This window comes from Aotus nancymaae, unplaced genomic scaffold (assembly GCF_030222135.1).
Source record: "Aotus nancymaae isolate 86718 unplaced genomic scaffold, 86718_ANA_hifiasm-v0.15.2.pri h1tg000046l, whole genome shotgun sequence".
NCBI lineage: Eukaryota > Metazoa > Chordata > Mammalia > Primates > Aotidae > Aotus > Aotus nancymaae.
In genome coordinates, this window is record NW_026988460.1 from 29,328,561 (window position 1) to 29,346,549 (window position 17,989).

The 17,989-nt window shown below is 37.8% G+C and overlaps 1 protein-coding gene and 1 pseudogene across 2 annotated transcripts in view; one reads left to right on the forward strand and one right to left on the reverse strand.

Annotated features, from left to right (window-relative positions):
* TXNRD3 (thioredoxin reductase 3) overlaps nucleotides 1-17,989 on the forward strand; it is a 61,603-nt gene that overhangs the window by 14,253 nt on the left and 29,361 nt on the right. Inside the window, exons 7-11 of one of the 2 annotated variants that reach the window (XM_064362108.1) lie at nucleotides 898-990; nucleotides 7,754-7,830; nucleotides 8,376-8,532; nucleotides 12,314-12,387; nucleotides 14,502-14,609. In XM_064362108.1, coding sequence (XP_064218178.1) covers nucleotides 898-990; nucleotides 7,754-7,830; nucleotides 8,376-8,532; nucleotides 12,314-12,387; nucleotides 14,502-14,607 — 507 coding nt within the window. In that variant the 3' untranslated portion in view covers nucleotides 14,608-14,609. The remainder of the gene's footprint in view (nucleotides 1-897; nucleotides 991-7,753; nucleotides 7,831-8,375; nucleotides 8,533-12,313; nucleotides 12,388-14,501; nucleotides 14,610-17,989) is intronic. The other variant, XM_064362109.1, reaches the window with a different exon arrangement.
* On the reverse strand, nucleotides 4,881-5,512 carry LOC105733384 (rRNA N6-adenosine-methyltransferase METTL5-like; annotated as a pseudogene).

The window sequence follows — 17,989 nt, forward strand, 5'->3', positions numbered from 1 at the left end:
CTTTTCTCCTTTATAAAAAACAAAATAAAACAAAACTCTGCATGCTGCTTCTAATTTCTTGCCTCCATTTCACACTTACCTGTCAGCTGTTTCCATCTCCACTACTTCTTTGAAACTGATTGTAGGTTTTTAGCAAATTTCCTGTCATCAAATCCAGTGGTACTGTCTCTGTCCTTATCTTACTGGGCCTCTTGACAGCATGTGGTGAAACTGGCCTTCTGTTTGAAGCCACCTCCTTTCTGGCTTATGTGGCCCCACAGTCTATAGTTTTCCTATCTACATCTACTCCATCTATAGACGCCAGCACCCATTTGTTTTCCTCCAGGCACCTCTTCACTTCTGTGCACTTGTATTACCTAGATGATCTTCTCTAGGCCCATAGTTTAAAACATCATCTAAATGCTAATGATTCTCAGATTTATATCTTCTGTTTAAGAGTCTCTCCTGAATTGCACATTCATTTATACTTCTGTCTACTGGAAATTGCCACTTGAATCTCTCATAAGCATTTCAAACTTAACAAGAGAAAAATGAATTTTTTTCTAGATTTTTTACCTAAATATATTCTGCTAATCTTTCTGGTCCATCTCAGTACTCGGTAAATGGTACTTAACACAATGTGTTAAGCCAGTATTGAGGAACACCCCTTAATTTCTCTTTTTTTCCCTCCCTCCAATCTCAATTAATTCATTAATTCATTTCTACCTCCAAAATGCATCTGTGACAGTCCACTTTTCTCCATTTCTGCCTTGTCCAGAAACCTTAACTATACTAACACATATTGTATATACCACCACCACACACACAAGTGTACATGAACATACCAGTGTACACCCTTTTATGCATTTCTTTTTTATCATATTTAGATAGCATCATTACACTCTTTATTCTTACTAGGTTCAACAGTTGGAGAAAGGTTCACCTGGAAAGCTGAAAGTATTGGCTAAATCCACTGAAGGAACAGAAACAATTGAAGGAGTCTATAACACAGTGAGTTTTTATTTTATTATTATTAAGTTATTGAACACACTCATAAATTAACAGAAATGATACACAGGTAGATTATACCAGATTAACATCTTTTTATTCTTTGTAAGAGAGTTATTATGGAAGATGGTTTGGCTGCTGATGTTTGAGTTTTCAGTAATACATGAGGATTACCATGGTGAAATATATGTGTTTGCAACTGTATGTAAAATTTGGAAGCACATATATCCAGATGTTATTATTGCTTACTTTTGGAGAATTAGTTATTTTATACATTTCTTAATTTGAATATTTTTTGCAATAAATGCTGAATATATTTTATAATGAAAAACAATAGCAAAGCTATTTTTCTTTCTCAAAAACAAACAGTACAAAATCTCCAAACAATGTTAACCCGTGGAATACTTTAGAGGCCAACAATTCTTTTTAATTAGTTTATAGTTTTGACAGAAACTATACATTTATGTTTATTTTTTTTTCTTTTGAGACAGAGTTTTGCTCTTGTTGCCCAGGCTAGACTGTAATGGTGCCATCTCAGCTCACTGCAACCTCCGCCCCCCAGGTTCAATAATTCCCCTGCCTCAGCCTCCTGAGTAGCTGGAGTTACAGGCATGCACCACCACACCCGGCTAATTTTGTATTTTTAGTAGAGATGGGGTTTCCCCATGTTGGTCAGGCTGGCCTTGAACTCCAGACCTCAGGTGATCCGCCCACCTTGGCCTCTCAAAGTGCTGAGATTACAGGTATGAGCCACCGCGCCCGGATCATTTATGTTTTATATACTCTTTATGTAGATATTTTTTCAGTTAACAAAAATACAACCTAGAGAGCATCCACACACCCAAAAAACATGTAACAAAACCAAAACCCCCAAATCAACCTTGTTGAGATTTTGATTAGGATTGGATTGGATATATAGGAAAATTTGGAAACACTTGGCTTTTTCAATGTTCAGTCTTCCAACCCATGAACATGGTATATCTAGTCATTAATTTAGATTTTCTTCAGTGATTCTCGGAAAAGTTAATACATTTCTCCTTAGGGATCAAGAACATCTGTTAGGTATATTACTAGGTACTTATGTAATTTATATGTAGTTACAAATGGTTTTTTTTTTTTTTTAAATATCATTATCTTTAACTTTCTGGTGTATAAAAATGCTGCTTATTTTTGTGTTTTGATTTAGTATTCAGTAATGTTGCTAAACTCTTACTGAAAAATTTATCCTTAGATTATTTCAGATTTCCTATGTACACATTTATTTATTTGTGAATAATAGCAGTTTGTTTCTCCCTTTTTACTGGTTTTCCCCTTTTTTATTGTATAAATGCATTAGTTAGGACCTTCAGTACAGTCTTGACAAGAAATGACAATAGCAGACACTCTTGTCTTATTTTCAATGTCAAAAGGAAAGGTGTTTCACTAAAAAGCGGTGTTTTTTGTAGGGTTTTGTTACATACTGTTAATTAAGTTAAGGAACTCCTTTTCTATTTTTTGTTTCCTAAGTGTCTTTTCATTTACTTTGTTCTGTATATTTAAGAATGAATGAATGTGCCTGTCACCGTTGCTCATGCCTGTAATCCCAGCACTTTGGGAGGCCGAGGCAGGTGGATCATGAGGTCAGGAGTTCAAGACCAGCCTGCCAAATGGTGAAACCCCGTCTCTACTTAAAATACAAAAAATTAGCCAGATGTGGTGGTGGGCACCTATAATCCCAGCTACTTGGGAAGCTGAGGCAGGGAATTGCATAAACTCGGAAGGCAGAGGTTACAGTGAGCCAAGATCACATCACTGTACTCCAGCCTGGGCAACAGAGTGAGACTCTGCCTCAAAAAAAAAAAAAAAAAAAAAAAAAAAAGGATGTTCAGTTATAACAATTTTTTGTTTGTTTGTTTTTGTTTTGCACCTGCAGATAATGAATTTTTTCTTTAATCTGCTAATTTGTTGACTGGCATTGATTTTCTAATGTTCAACCAACTTTGTATCCTTTGTATAAACCCAACTTGGTAATGTTGGACTTGGTTATTTAGAATTTATGCGTTTATATTCATGAGTCATATTGCATTGGCTTATAATTTTCCTTTTACATATTGAATATTTTAATTTTAGTTTGAGTATCAGGGTATTCTTGCTCATGAAAGAAGTTTGGAGTATGTTTCCTCATTTTCTGTTCTCTGGTAAAATTCATGTAACATTAGAATTGGTTCCTTGTAAGTTTTATAGAATTCACTGATGCAACTATCTACACCTAGAATTTTCTATGGAGATATATTTGACCACTGATGAATTTCTTTAATAGACAAAGGACTTTTAAGGCTTTTTATTTTATCCTTGATTTACTTTTGATTAGTTATATTTTTTTCTAGGAATTTGTCCATTTCATCTGAGTTTTCAAATATGTTGGTATAAAGTTGCCCATAATATCTAACTGTTAATTGGTTAGTTTTGTATTGAGGTATAATATACATGTAGTGTAATGCACAGATCCTAGGTGTACAGTTCAGTCAGTTTTGACAATGTCCATGTTCATGTAATCCACACTCCTTTAAAGGTAACAGGACATTTCTGTGAGTCCAGAAAACTGTGCTTTTTCCCAGTCATCGACCCCAAGCAACCACTACTCTGATTCTGTCACCATAGACTCATTTTGTCTGGTTTGCCTCTAAATGTCACATAAGTGGAATTGTGCAGTATGTATTCCTTGCATCTGGCTTCTTTTATTCAGATTGATGTTTTTAGGAATCATCCATGTTATGTGCATCAGTAGTTCTTTTTATCATATAGATTTTATTAATGCAGCAGTTTATTCATTTTCCTGTGGATAGATACCTAGGCTCTTTGCAGTTTGGACTATTGTTATTAAAACGCTGTGAAAGAGTCTTTGTAGAAAGCTTTTTATGGAGATATATTTAGAAATGGTTTCGCTCTGTCGCCTAGGCTGGAGTGCAGTGGTGAGATCATGGCTCACTGCAGCCTCTAACTCTTTGGCTCAAATGATCCTCCCACCTTAGCTTCCCTAGTTGCTAGGTCTGCAGGCACATGCCACCATGCCTGGCTATTTTTTGTTTTTTAACGGATGGTGTCTCACTGTGTTGTCCAGGCTGATCTTGAACTCCTAGCCTTAAGCAATCCTCCTGTATTGGCCTCTCAACATTCTGGGATTATAGGCATCAGCCACTGCTCCCAGCCGACATATATTTTAATTTCTCTTGGACAAATAGGAGTGAAATTGCTTGATCATGGGATGGTTTTTACTTTTTAAAAAACTAGCAGAGAGTTTCCAAATGATTATACCATTTTGTATTTCCATCAGCTATATGTGAGGGCCTGGTTGTTCCAGACCCATCTGGCTTTCTCATTCTAGCCATTCTAGTGGATGTGTAGAGGTATCTTATGGCTTTGATTTGCATGTCGCTGATGACTAATGATGGACAGCAATTTTCATGTGTTTATTGGCCATTGATGTATCTTTTCTTTGAAGTGTTTGTTTAAATCTCAACCATTTTTTTGTTGGATCATTTGAATTTTTATTCTTGAATCGCCGGATTTCTATATATCTTGGGCATATTCCTTTTTCAGGTATATGTATTGTGAATATTTTCCTCCAATCTGTGACTTGCCTGTGTATTTTTTAGTAGTATCTTTTGGGTTAACAGTAGTTTTAAATTTTGGTGAAGTTCAATTTTATTAGTATTTTACTTTATGGTTCATGCTTTCTGTGTGCTTTAAGAAATCTTTGCTACCCAAAGGTCATGAAAGTATCCCTTTGTTTCCTTCCTGAAGTTGTATAGTTTTACCTTTTATGTTTAAGTCTGTAATCTGTCTTGAATTAATATTTTTAGTAAACAACTTAATTCTCATTCATTTTAATTAGAATTTATTTTAATTAGATTTTAAGCTGCTTTTGCTTTTGGAGGCTTTTGAAAAGAAAACTGAATTAGGTCCCTTTCACTGTCCATTGATTTCTTTTCCTGAAAGTTGTGTGATGCCAGCAAATCATCTCGAAACTCTGCAATAACATCTGTCTTGATTTTCCATTCTGCAGCTTTGTTTGAACATGTTCTCTAGTTGAAGGTTTGGGTAAAGAATATACTGCTGTTCTTGCCATTTCCAAAGCAGTCTTCGGAAAAGCCATGTCTGTCCCTTTATTATTTTTGGTCCCAAAAGGAGGATTCAAAATTGCTTGGACATTCCATTAGATAATGAGCACACATCGCATTGAACCATGCCAACATGTGTGAATTCAGAATCTTCCATAATCCTATTAAATATTCCCAGTGCATCTACATCTATGTCAAATCCAACATGCAACATGGCTTCTCACATTGCAGTTCCAAGGCTAAGCACTCCACAGCCACATCCTAGATCTGCAGACACTTTATTTTCCACCTCATCACATGTTATGGATTGTATAGAACAAACATGCTTCACTATGCGGTTCTTTTTTTTCCCATATGGATATACAGTATCCAAAAGACTTCCCTTTCTCCGTTGAATTGCTTTGGAGCCTTTGATGAAAGACCATTTAACTATGGGTCTATTTCTGTGCTCTTCATTCTGTCCCATAGACCATTTGTCTGTCCTTTCCCCAGTACCACATTGTTTTGATTACTGGAGCTCTGTGGTAAGTCTTAGATCAGGTAGAATTTTAATTTTAGAATTCTAATTTTGTTTAGATTCTTTGTATTTCTACATAACTTTTCTTTTTTTTCATTTTTTTCTTCTTTTTTTTCTACTATAACTTTTAAAAATAGTTTTTTTAATTTCTAGAAACAAAAGTCTGCTGGAATTTTGGCTGGAACTGTCTTTTTTTCATAGTCAGTTTGGAAGAGCTGATTTTTTAACAATATTGATTTTTCCAACATATGAATCTCGTATGTTTTTCCATTTATTTGGGTATTCCTTAGTTTCTCTCCGCAATGTTTTATCATTGGGTTCTAGAGCTCTTTCACATGTTTTGCTAAATATATTTCATGTTTTTAAAGCTAATATGAATGATATATATATATATTTTTTGAGATGGCGTTTCCCTCTTGTTGCCCAGGCTAGAGGGCAATGGTACAATCTTGGCTCACCACAACCTCCACCTTCCAGGTTTAAGTGATTCTCCTGCCATAGCCTCTTGAATAGCTGGGATTACAGGCATGTGCCACCACCCCCGGCTAATTTTGTGTTTTTAGTAGAGACAGGGTTTCTCCATATTGGTCAGGCTGGTCTCGAACTCCTGACCTCAGGTGATCTTCCTGCCTTGGCCTCCCAAAGTGCTGGGATTACAGACGTGAGCTACCATGCCCGGCCAACAAATGGCATTTTTAAATGGTTGGCTGGTAGTATATAAATGTTGACCTTGTAGCTTGTTAGGATTCGCATCTGCAAATAAAAACAATGTTTCTTCCTTTCTAGTCTGCATGCTTTTAATCTCTTTCTTGCCTTGTTTCACTGGCTAAGACCTCCAATACAGTATTGACTAGAAATTGTGAGAATGGACATGCCTGTCTTGTTCCTGGTGTTAGGGGTGCAGCATTCAGTCTTTTATCATTTCCAGGACATGACCTGTAAGTTTTCTACACATGCCTTTTATCTGGTGACGGAAATTTTCTTTTCTTTTATTCTGAAGATTTTAATTATGAAAGAGTGTTTAATTTTGTGAAATGCTTTATTGCATCTCTTGAGATGATTGAATTGTTTTCTCCTTTATTCTGTTAATATGATGAATTACATTGATGGATTTTTGTATGTTAAACCAAATTTCCGTTTAAAGTTAAAGTTAAAATTCCGTTTAAAGTTAAACTCACTTGGTCACAAACAGTCATCCTTTTTATATATTGCTATATTTGATTTGCTAACATTTCATTAAAGATTTTATATCTATATTCATGAGGAGTGTTGGCTTGTGGATTTCTTTTCTTTTAATGTCCTTATCTGATTTTGGTGTCAGCTGCTTATACTGGCCTCATAAAAAAGAAGTTGGGAAGTACTCCCTTTTCCTCTTTCTTTCCTGGAAGAGTTTGTATACCATTAACATTATTTCTTACTTAAGTAATCCATAGACTTTCCTGGAGAAGCCATCTGGGTCTGAAATTAATTTATGGGAAGTTTACAAATTGTGAATTCAGTTTCTTTGATGGCATAGGGCATATTAGTTTGCCAGGGCTGCCATAGCAAAATACCACAGAGTGGGTGGCTTAAACAACAATTTTCTCACAGTTCTGGAAAAGTACCACAGACTGGGGTGCCTAAACAACAGAAATGTATTTCTCACAGTTCTGGAGGCTGGAAGTTCAAGATCAAGGTGTTGGCGGGGTTGGTTTCTTCTGAGGCCTCTCTCCTAGGCTTGCACATGGCTGTCTTCTCCTTGTGTCCTCACATGGTCATCCTTTGGTCTGTGTTGCCCATGTCCTCATCTTCTTATAAGGACATCAGTCATACTGGATTAAGGCATACCCATGTGACCTATTTTACCTTAATTATCTCCGTAAAGGCTCTGTCTCCAAATATAGTCACCCTCGGAGTTACTTAGGGATAGAATTTCAGCATATGAATTTTGAAGGGACGTAATTTAGCCTGGAAGCTTTTCAGACTTTTGTGTGTAAGTTTGGTAAGTTGTGTCTTTTAAGGAATCTATTTCACCTTAAGCTGTCGGATTTATTGGCATAGATTGTTTGCAATATTCCATTATTACCCTTTTAATGTATGAAAGATCTATAGTGCCCTCTTTCATTCCTGATATGGATAATTTGTGTTTTTGATTTCTCTCCAAATGCAGGTTTTGTTAGCTATTGGTCGTGACTCCTGTACAAGGAAAATAGGCTTGGAGAAGATTGGTGTCAAAATTAATGAGAAGTAAGTATATTGGGATCATTGGACTGTTGCTGCACAAAGCAACAGGTTTCTGCAGATCACCTCTAAGAAATATATATTTTAATTTATCTTATAGTAAGTTCTGTGCCAGCTCTTTATAATCAATTTCTTCATCAGTGAGTAATTCTTATTGCATGCCTTAAAAAGCTCATATATTAAACAATGACTGTAAGAAATAATTGCAGAGATATATTCATCTAATGTCTGTGATTTAAAGCACATCTTTATGACCTTGGTCAGGCAAAGAGATAAATTCCAAAGCTCTAAGTGAGACTGTGGAGACAGTCTGCAGATATCCTAGGCATCCAGGAAATGTCCGTGGCTTCCCCAGAGATGTTTTCTTTTGAAGCTACAGAAACCCTTGTTACTTTAAGTCATTGATCTTATAGATAATTGATATCGTGAGGTGCATGAGTTCTAAGAGAGGTCTTTTCTCTATGTGTTTAGTCTTTTGGCTAATAGTATTAGTCAGCCAGCAGTGTTGAGTGAGTTGTAATCTGTTTTTTTCCCTTTTCAAAAACTACCAGAAGTGGGAAAATACCTGTAAATGATGTGGAACAGACCAATGTGCCATATGTCTATGCTGTTGGGGATATTTTGGAGGGTAAGCCAGAGCTCACTCCTGTCGCCATACAGTCAGGCAAGCTGCTAGCTCGGAGACTTTTTGGGGCCTCTTTAGAAAAGGTAAGTTTCTTACTGTTTTTGAGATAATATCTTTATCAAGATCATAATTTTAAAAACTAATGCAAGTTAAACTTGTGTGCTTGTTTTCCAAGTAAAGGGTTCCTCAGGGATATGGTTTGCAGTAGACTATTTACTAATGGATTAAAATAAATACTTTTGAGTGTCCACTGTGTACAAGATGTTATGCTGAGTGATACACAAAGCACAGGCCTTGGTTAGCCCCAGGGGCTTACCAGGTAGGTGGGGTCATGAGTCAGGCAGGCACAGACTGAGCAGAAGACAGAGTGTGGTTGTGTGCCAGAGTGCCGTAAGCAGGTTACTCTAGGGACACTGAAGGGGTTCATTCTAGCTGCAGGGAGGGAGAAAACCTTCATAAGTAGACTGTTGCACTGTAATAACATAGGAGTTCTTGGCATGAGTCAGGATTCTGGTCCTGGCTTCAGTGCCCACTTGGCCTATAAACATGGTCAGGTTGTTTAACTTTTGAGGACCTTAGTTTCATCATCTGCAAAGCCAAGGACATGAATCAGATGATTTCTACAGAGGATTTCCACTTTTCATATTTTTAAATCAAATATTTGGGATGGGCTTTATAGGATGAGTAATTCAAAATTGAGGAAGGAAAGGACTTTTCAGGTGAGCAGTTAACTCAGCTAAGAACACAGAGACCTGTAGCACTTGGTTTATGCTAAGGACTATGAGTAGTGTCCCAGGAGCTCTCAGCTGGGGAAGTACTGCTCAGCTCCATTAGGAGCTCTGTGGCCATGTGGTGGAGTTGGTGGGAGATGGGTGACTGGGGAAGGGCCCTACCTGCTACATTAGTGGGTGGGGTCAGGAATGCTGAGTGTACCATCTCATGCAAAGAAAAATTGTCCCAAACACAATGCATAGAGCATTTTGGCATGTGTGTAGGCAGAATAGTTGGCGATAGGGGAGTACAATTGGGAAGGGGCTGGAAAACTAATTTGGTGCCAGATCATCAAAAATCTTTGCCACAAAAAGGAATTGCTAGGGCCTTCTCTAGGCAGTAGGGATCTGGTGAGACCCTTATTTCCCCCAACTTTTTATTTAGAAAGGAGTCAAAACACAGAAACCGTAGTAAACAATCACCCGCATTGAACCTGTCACCCAGATTCTCCAGTTATTCACATCCTGCTGTTTTTGCTTTGTCTCTCCTTTTCTGAATATGTGTATGTGTAGTTCGTATTCCTTTTTTCTTTTGCTGAGCTTTTTGCTGCCACTTTTTGAAGTGGCAGACATCAATGACATTTGTCCCTAAGTACAAGGATGTTTACCTCCATAACTACAGTTCCATTGCCATATCTGAGAAGTTCAACAAAAATACTATAATACTCGATTTCCTAAGTTGTTCCTTAAGAGTGTGTGTGTGTGTGTTTTTTAATTTGCACAGTACATTTAGCTCTTATGATGCTTAAGTCTTTTAATCTGATACAGTCCCCCTGACTTTGTTTATTTTTTATGACACTGACTTTTTTCCTTTTATTTTTAGTTGACACATAATGTTTATACATATTTATGGGATACAGAGTGATATTTTGATACACTTATACAACATGTAATGATCAAATCAGGGTAGTTAGCATATCTATTACCTCAAACGTGTCATTTATTTGTGTGGGAACATTCTGTTATATCCTCTTTTCTAGCTTTTTGGATATATGCAATGAATTCTTGTTAATTATGTTCACCCTACAGTGCTATAAAGCACTAGGACTTAACTCCTGTTTAGCTGTAATTTTGTGTCCATTAACCAGCCTCTCCCCATCCTCCTCTTTACTCTGCCCTTCCCAGCCTCTAATAACCACAATTCTACTTTCTACTTCTATACGATCAACTTTCTTAGCTCCCACATATGAGTGAGAACATGCAGTATTTGTCTTTCTGTGCCCAGCTTATTTCACTTAATATAATGTCTTCCAGGCTCATTCATGTTGCTCTGAATGGTTGGATTTCATTCTTCTTTATGGCTGAATAGTATTTCGTTGTGTTTATATATTACGTTTTCTTTACCCATTCATCCACTATGGATGCTTAGGTTGGGTCCATATTTTGCCTATTTTGAATAGTGCTGCAATATATGGGTGTGTAGATATCTTTTTGATACACTGATTCTTTCCTTTGGATAAATACTCAGTACTGGGATTGCTGGATCATATGGTGGTTCTATTTTTAGTTTTGGAGACCCTCCATACTGTGTTGCATAGTGGCTATGCTGGCTTCCATTCTCACTAACAGTATGTAAGAGTTCCCTTTTTTCCACATCCTCACCAGCATTTGTTATTTTTTGTCTTTTTGATAATAGCCATTCTGAACAGGTTATGGTATCTCATTGTGGCTTTGATTTGCATTTTCCCGATGATTAGTGATACTGAGCATTTTTTCATATACTTGTTGTCCATGTGTATATCTTGTGAAAAACATCTATTCAGATCCTTTGCCCATTTTTAAATCAGGGTATTCCTTTTTTCTTCTCTGAGTTGTTTGAGTTCCTTATATAGGGATATTAGTAACTTCTCGAATAGATAGTTTACAAATATTTTCTCCCATTTTACAGGTTGTCTCTACTCTGTTGATTGCTTTCTTTGCTGATTGCAGAAACTTTTTAGTTTGATACAGTCTCATTTGTCTGTTTTCATTTTGTTGCCTGTGTTTTTGAGGTCTTGCCTATAAAATCTTTGCCTAGACCAATGCCCAGAAGCATTCCTCCTGTTTTCTTCCAGTAGTTTTATAATTTGGGACCTGATATTTAAGTCTTTAATTCATTTTGAATTGATTTTTTCATGTGGTGAGATATAGAGGTCCAGTTTCATTCTTCTACATATACTGTTTTCCCACCACCATTTACTGAAGAGAGTGTCCTTTCTCCAGTTTATGTTCTTGGTACCTTTGTCAAAAATTAGTTGGCTGTAAATATGTGATTTTATTTCTGGGTTCTGGGTTCTGTTCCATAGTCTATGTATCTGTTTTCATATTAATATCATGCTGTTTTGAGTACTATAACTTGTAGTATATTTTAAAATCAGGTAGTATGATGCCTCCAGCTTGATTCTTTTTGTTCAGTATTATTTGGGCTATTCAGCACCTTTTGTGGTTTCATACAAATTTTAATATTGTTTTTTCTACTAGTGTGAAGAATGTCATGTTATTTTATTAGAGATTGCATTAAATCTGTAAATTGCTTTGGGTAGTATAGTCATTTTAACAATATTAATTCTAATCCACGAGCATGGGATATCTTTCTATATTTTTGTGTCTTCTTAAATTTCTTTCACCAGTGTTTTGCAGTTTTCATTGTAAAGTGGTTCAACCTCCTTGATTAAATTTATTCCTAAATATTTTATTTTTTGTAGCTATTGTAAATGAAATTGCTTTATTGATTTCTTTTTCAGTTAATTTGTTATTGGTATATAGAAACACTACTGATTTTTGTTTGCTGATTTTTGTATCCTGCAACTTTACTGAGTTCATTTATCAGTTCTAAGAGTTTTTGGTGGAATCTCATAGGTTTTTCTACATATGAAATCACATTGTCTGCAAAGAGGGACAATTTCACTTCCTGTTTTCCGAGTTTGGATGCCCTTTATTTCTTTCTCATCCTGACTACTCTGGCTAGGACTTCTAGTACTGTGTTGAATAAGAGTGGTGAGAGTGAGCATCTTTGTCTTGCTCCAGTTCTTAACACTGACTTTTTGATGAATCCAGGGGTTTTTTTTGGTGTAATGTCCCACATTCTGAATTTCTCCAATTGTTTTTGCATGAGTGTGTTCAAGTGAAGAGCTCTGGGCACGGATCCTTCGTGAGGAATGCTATGCGCTGCTTTGCTTCATCCCCCAGGTACCTGCCAAGGCCTTGCATGGAGACCTTGTGGGTGGGTGCATTTGGTGCATGAGGGGCGACTGGGGACGGGGCTCTGCTGGCATTAATGGGTGAAGGCCAGGAATGCTAAATGTGCAAAGACTTATCTCAAGTGCAAATAGCATTTTAGGGTGTATGTTGGCTGAGCAGTTGCCTGATACTGTAAGAAGTTAATCATGGTGTCTGTGAGGAGGAGGGATTAGAATATGGAACAATATATGTAGAGCATAAAGAAAGAGATGAAAGGCACAAGATTGAAAGGAGGTCTATGGGAAGGGTAGCATGAGTCAAGTCCAGGTAGAGGAGATGTTCTAAGATGTGGAGAAGGTTTTTAGGAGAAAGGGGCAATGTTGAGCCATTTCTGTTAATTTTTTCTTAATTGATATGAAACAGGAAACAAAGGCTTCTATTAAGAATGAGGACTCCCATGTAAGGTATGGAATCTGGGGTCAGCTGCTAGTCAATAAATGGATTGGCAGCATGTGAGTGCCTCACAGAAGTCAGAAAATACCCAAGCAGTTCACGTAGTTGTGTGATTTTCTCAGCCATGCTGGGAAAAGAAACTAAATGCTTGGCTCATCCATCATTTGCCAGTAGGCAAACATGAAGTGGCATGAGAGCATAAGAATCTAGGCTAATGGAGAACTTGTCTGTGTTATATGTAAATCCTCTCATTGATTTGGGGGATACCTGGTGGTGTTTTATTTTTCTTTGGGGTAACAAAGAATAGAAGCTCACTCAAACTAGGCAAATTGATGAAAGTTACTCTAAGAATCCTGGGATTAATAGGTATAATCACAGAGGAACCTAGAAAAAGAACTCTACTAGGGCTGGGCCTGCCTGCATGTGGAGGTGGAGTCCCAGCTGCTCTGGGGCCCAGCAGCATAGTGGGGTGTTTGTACAGATGTGCTCCTCCTTGGCCTAACTTGGTGACAACTTTGCAGGTCCATTTCTTCCTGTTCTTCTGCCACCTGGAAAATTCTCTTTGCTTCTAGTTAATTTTCCTACAAAAGAAAGAATTGGATTGACTCAGTTCACCTTTTTCTGCCATTCCTTAGATTTCTGGCCAGCTTATGTATTGGTGTTTGTGGGGACAGATGGCTATCCCTAGTCTAATCACCTGTGGCAATTGGCAGGGGTTGGGGAACATACAGTGCTGTGAGTGGTGGTGTCCTTTGAAGGGGCTGTGCCTGGGCAGGCACCTCTGCCACCTACACACAGCTTTCTCTCCACCTACACACAGCTTTCTCTCCATGCACGTGGTTTCATGGTTAACCAACAAAGTATTCCAGTTCCTTTCCACACAGCCAGAGAGTCTCTCTTGTCTCCCAAGTTGGGGCCTCTCCTAGGCAGGAGTGCCACCTGTGAACCTCGCTTCTCTGTGGGGCTGCTGGGGCTATGCTTGCCAGCTTCGGAGTGCACAGTCTTCTTGCGATATCCATTCCTCTCTGACTCGGTCTGATAAAGGCTCTGGAGATGGTTCTGTCTTAACCCCTGGACTGCAGAGATGACCTGTGGTCATCCTTGTCCCTGTGGTATATTAGCACTCCCCCAGACATATTCACACACTCACATGTGCCATCCCCCTTTGATAGTCAAGAACACCCAGTTCAGCACTGTTGAGCTGCATACTTGCCTTGCCTCTCAGTGGCATAAGGAATATGAAATGGCCAAGAGGTAGTCTCAGTTTCCAGTGAAGTAGCATAATTCAAGTTTGCCTGGAAGAAGTGCTCCAAGAGAGCAGAGCCCAGAATCATGGGCATGGAAAGAAACATTTTGGAGAGTGTCTTTAGGGGCAGCTAGGTGGCACCACCTCCACCTCTACCTTCGGGTTTTTGGACCTCTGAGTCTGTGCTCCAGGAGAGCCGATCCCATCTGTTGGTGGCTGGCCAGTGTGTGGTCTCTGCCTCTGAGTCAGGGACCCATCCCAGGTCTCTGTTAATGTACCTTAGAATTTTCCTGAAGCTGTTGGCATTTTAAGAATTAGTTACACTGAACTGGACTCATTTATTTTCTTTTTATAAATATATGTAATATAGATTTTTGCTATAAAGTATCACAAAATAAGATTATGTAAGTTATTTATCTTTCAGTGTGATTATATTAATGTTCCAACTACGGTGTTTACCCCTCTGGAGTATGGTTGCTGTGGATTATCTGAAGAGAAGGCTATTGAAGTATATAAAAAAGAGAATCTAGAAGTAAGATCGTGTTTTATTACTTCCTTAAAAAATTCTCTTTTAATCAACAATTTGTCTTTGCAATCACTTTTTATTTCATCATTTTGCAAGCTACTATGATAGTTACATTGTAGGAAAGCATATTCCTATTTTAGGAAAATTAGCAATTAATTTAAACCCTGTCTATCTAGCAAACAAGAAGAATATGGTTGAGAAAGAGGGAAGTATAATCTATAAGTCAGGACATTTGAATTACAAGTAACAAAAATGTATTTGAGCAAACTTATACAAGGAAGCTCAAAGTTATTTTAAGACCTTTTGGGAATGCAGGGGTAGGAATGTACCAAGGCCTAGTGGCCAGTCCCATCCCATCAGCATGGCTCTGGGTGGTCAGATGTGAAGTTCCAGGGTTATCTGCCTGTGGGCTCATCAGATTCCCAAAATGACATCCTCTACACCCCTCTGTTGCTACTTCTCCTTTACCCCCTAACCCCATCCAATTATAACCTTAAAAATATTTTCTTACATCATATTTTGCTAGGAAGTTTCATTGGCTTTTTTCTGCCCATTTTCCCAACGTAGGAGGGAGAGGGAGAGATGAAAAGAGTTGGAGGGTTATTAATACTTGATATTTTAAGTAAAAGAGAATTGAAATTACAGTCCTTTCCCTTTAAGCCATTGTAATTGTATGATTTAATTTATTATTGGGAATTTCTTTAAATCATAGGATTGATATTCCCTAGTTAAATGCCCTAAGGATTTATGAAACTCCTATTTAAATATCTGATGCTGGTAAAATGTGTGATTAAAACTTTATAATGTTATTTTAGATGGTTGTTTTTGAAATTTACATTTTAGAGAACGTGATTTTATCAGGGTTTATAATCAACTCAATATAATAATAAGCTATGCTGTTTGCATTGGTCAGCTTTTGGGTCTTAGAAAATTGATAATAATCATGGATTTAACATTTAGTTTTAAAACTTTTTGAAATTAATGAAAAATTAAGTTAGAAAGATGTCAGGCACATGACAGGAAGGATGTAGAAGGCTGTTCCCCAGACAATGGAGTATCTTTATATGAAATAAATTCCCCAAGTTTTTGGGATTGCTTTAAGGTCTTTTCCCCAAGATTTGCTGTAGATCAACTCACCTGATTTATTTTTTGACAGGAATGAAAATGTGACGTTAGTATTTTTTTAAAGTTACTATTATAGAGAAACAAATACATTGTACAACTGTACAAAATATTTTCTTTCTTTATATCCTTATTCTATAAGCTTTTTCTATTAACTTTTTTTACTTGTTTATAAAAAATGAAGACACAGGCCGGGCGCAGTGGCTCACGCCTGTAATCCCAGCACTTTGGGAGGCCGAGGCGGGTGGATCACGAGGTCAAGGGATAGAGACCATCCTGGTCAACATGGTGAAACCCCGTCTCTACTAAAAATACAAAAAATTAGCTGGGCATGGTGGCGCGTGCCTGTAATCCCAGCTACTCAGGAGGCTGAGGCAGGAGAATTGCCTGAACCCAGGAGGCGGAGGTTGCGGTGAGCCGAGATCGCGCCATTGCACTCCAGCCTGGGTAACAAGAGCGAAACTCCATCTCAAAAAAAAACAGAAAATGAAGACACAAACACACACATTAGCCTATGCCTACACAAGGTCAGAAACATCAATATCACTGTCTTTTCCCACCACATCCTGTCCCAGGGGCAGTAACACACAGGGAACTGTCACCTCCTATGATGACAATGCCTTCTTCTGGATACCTCCTGAAGGACCTGCCTGAGGCAGTTTCACAGTTAATTTATAAGTTGAAGGAGTACACTCTAAAGTAATAATAGAATGTATAGTATAATAAATACTACATTTATTATCCTTATCAAGTATTATGTACTGTACACAATTATATGTGCTAGACTGTTAGGGACTGGCAGTGCAGTAGGTTTATTTACACCAGAATCACCACAAACAGTGAGTAATGTGTTGCTTGCACGATGATCTTACAATGGCTACAATGTTACTAGGTGGCAGGAATTTTTCAGCTCCATTTTAATGTTGTGGGACCACAGTTGTATATGCTGTCGTTGTAGACCAGCATTGTTTTGCAACACATGCAATGCATGAGTAGAGATGGGAGAAAGTGTGAGTGCATTTAGGTCTGTGATCTAGTTTGAGTTAATGTTTGTCTGTGTTGTGAGCTAAGGGTGCAGCTTCATCCTTTGCTTGTAGCTTTCAAGTAGTCCATGAATAGCTTTTACATAGTAAAGGAAACGCTGGTAACTATGATAGCTAGGAGTATAACTATATTGGGAAGATGGTGATAGGGAAGGGCAGGAAGGAGCTAGAGTGAGTGCTAGGGGCCAGGGAAGAGCTTATCTTGCTCTTGCATAGAGCCAAGTCAATAAATAAAGCCTGAAATAGAAAAGGCAGGCAGTAGCAAATAAGCATGTTATTTAGAAACATAGAGTTAAATATCCAAACAATTAAATAAAAGAGGTGAAAGTTGTGGCCTCTGGGTTCATTGAACGGGGTGGGGTCAGAGATCACTGTTTTCCATTGCAGAGCTTTGAATATTATGTCTGTAATTGTGCATAAGTTGATAAAAAAAAAAAAAAACTTCAAGAGTAATGAGGGGAGCCCTAATTATATATGAAACTTGATCACATGGCTGCAGTACTTACAGTTGTGCAGCAGTGGCACACAGATGGACAGCAAGATCAGTGGAACAGAATGTGAAACCCAGAAATGGATTCAAATGCTCATAAGAATTAGCATATGATACAGGTCATATTTTAAAACCATGGGAAAGCACAGGCCATCCATTAAAGGGTGCTGGAATAAGTGGGTAGCTATTAAGGAAAAATATAAAGTTGGAAGTTGGATCCACACTTCACACCCACTTTGAACCAGAGGGTTGGAAACTTAAATATAGTAAAATCTTCAAAGTGCTAGAAGGAAAAAAGCACATTTGACAAAACCAGTGAAAGAGTGAAAGGAGATGGGAGGAAGTGTGAGTGTTCACCTCCTTCGTTCATAGCAGAAGTGATAGAACGCATCAGAAATAGTAGCTTGCTGTTTTAAGAATCATGCTTAAAACCTGGTAAGAGTTTGTACCATCTCTTTTTAACCTTAGGGGTGTATTTTTAGAAAAGTATATCTTGAGATAAAGAAACATTCCTGTTTCTGATAGCTGCAGAGATTAAAAAGTTTGTATTAAAATAGGTACAAGTGGTGGGGGATGGTAGCTCATACCTGTAATCCCAGCATTTTGGGAGGCTGAGGCAAGTGGATCACTTGAGCTCAGGAGTTCCAGACCAGCCTGGGCAACATGGCGACACCCAATCTCTACAAAAAATACAAAAATTACCTGGGCATGGAGATGCACACCTATAGTCC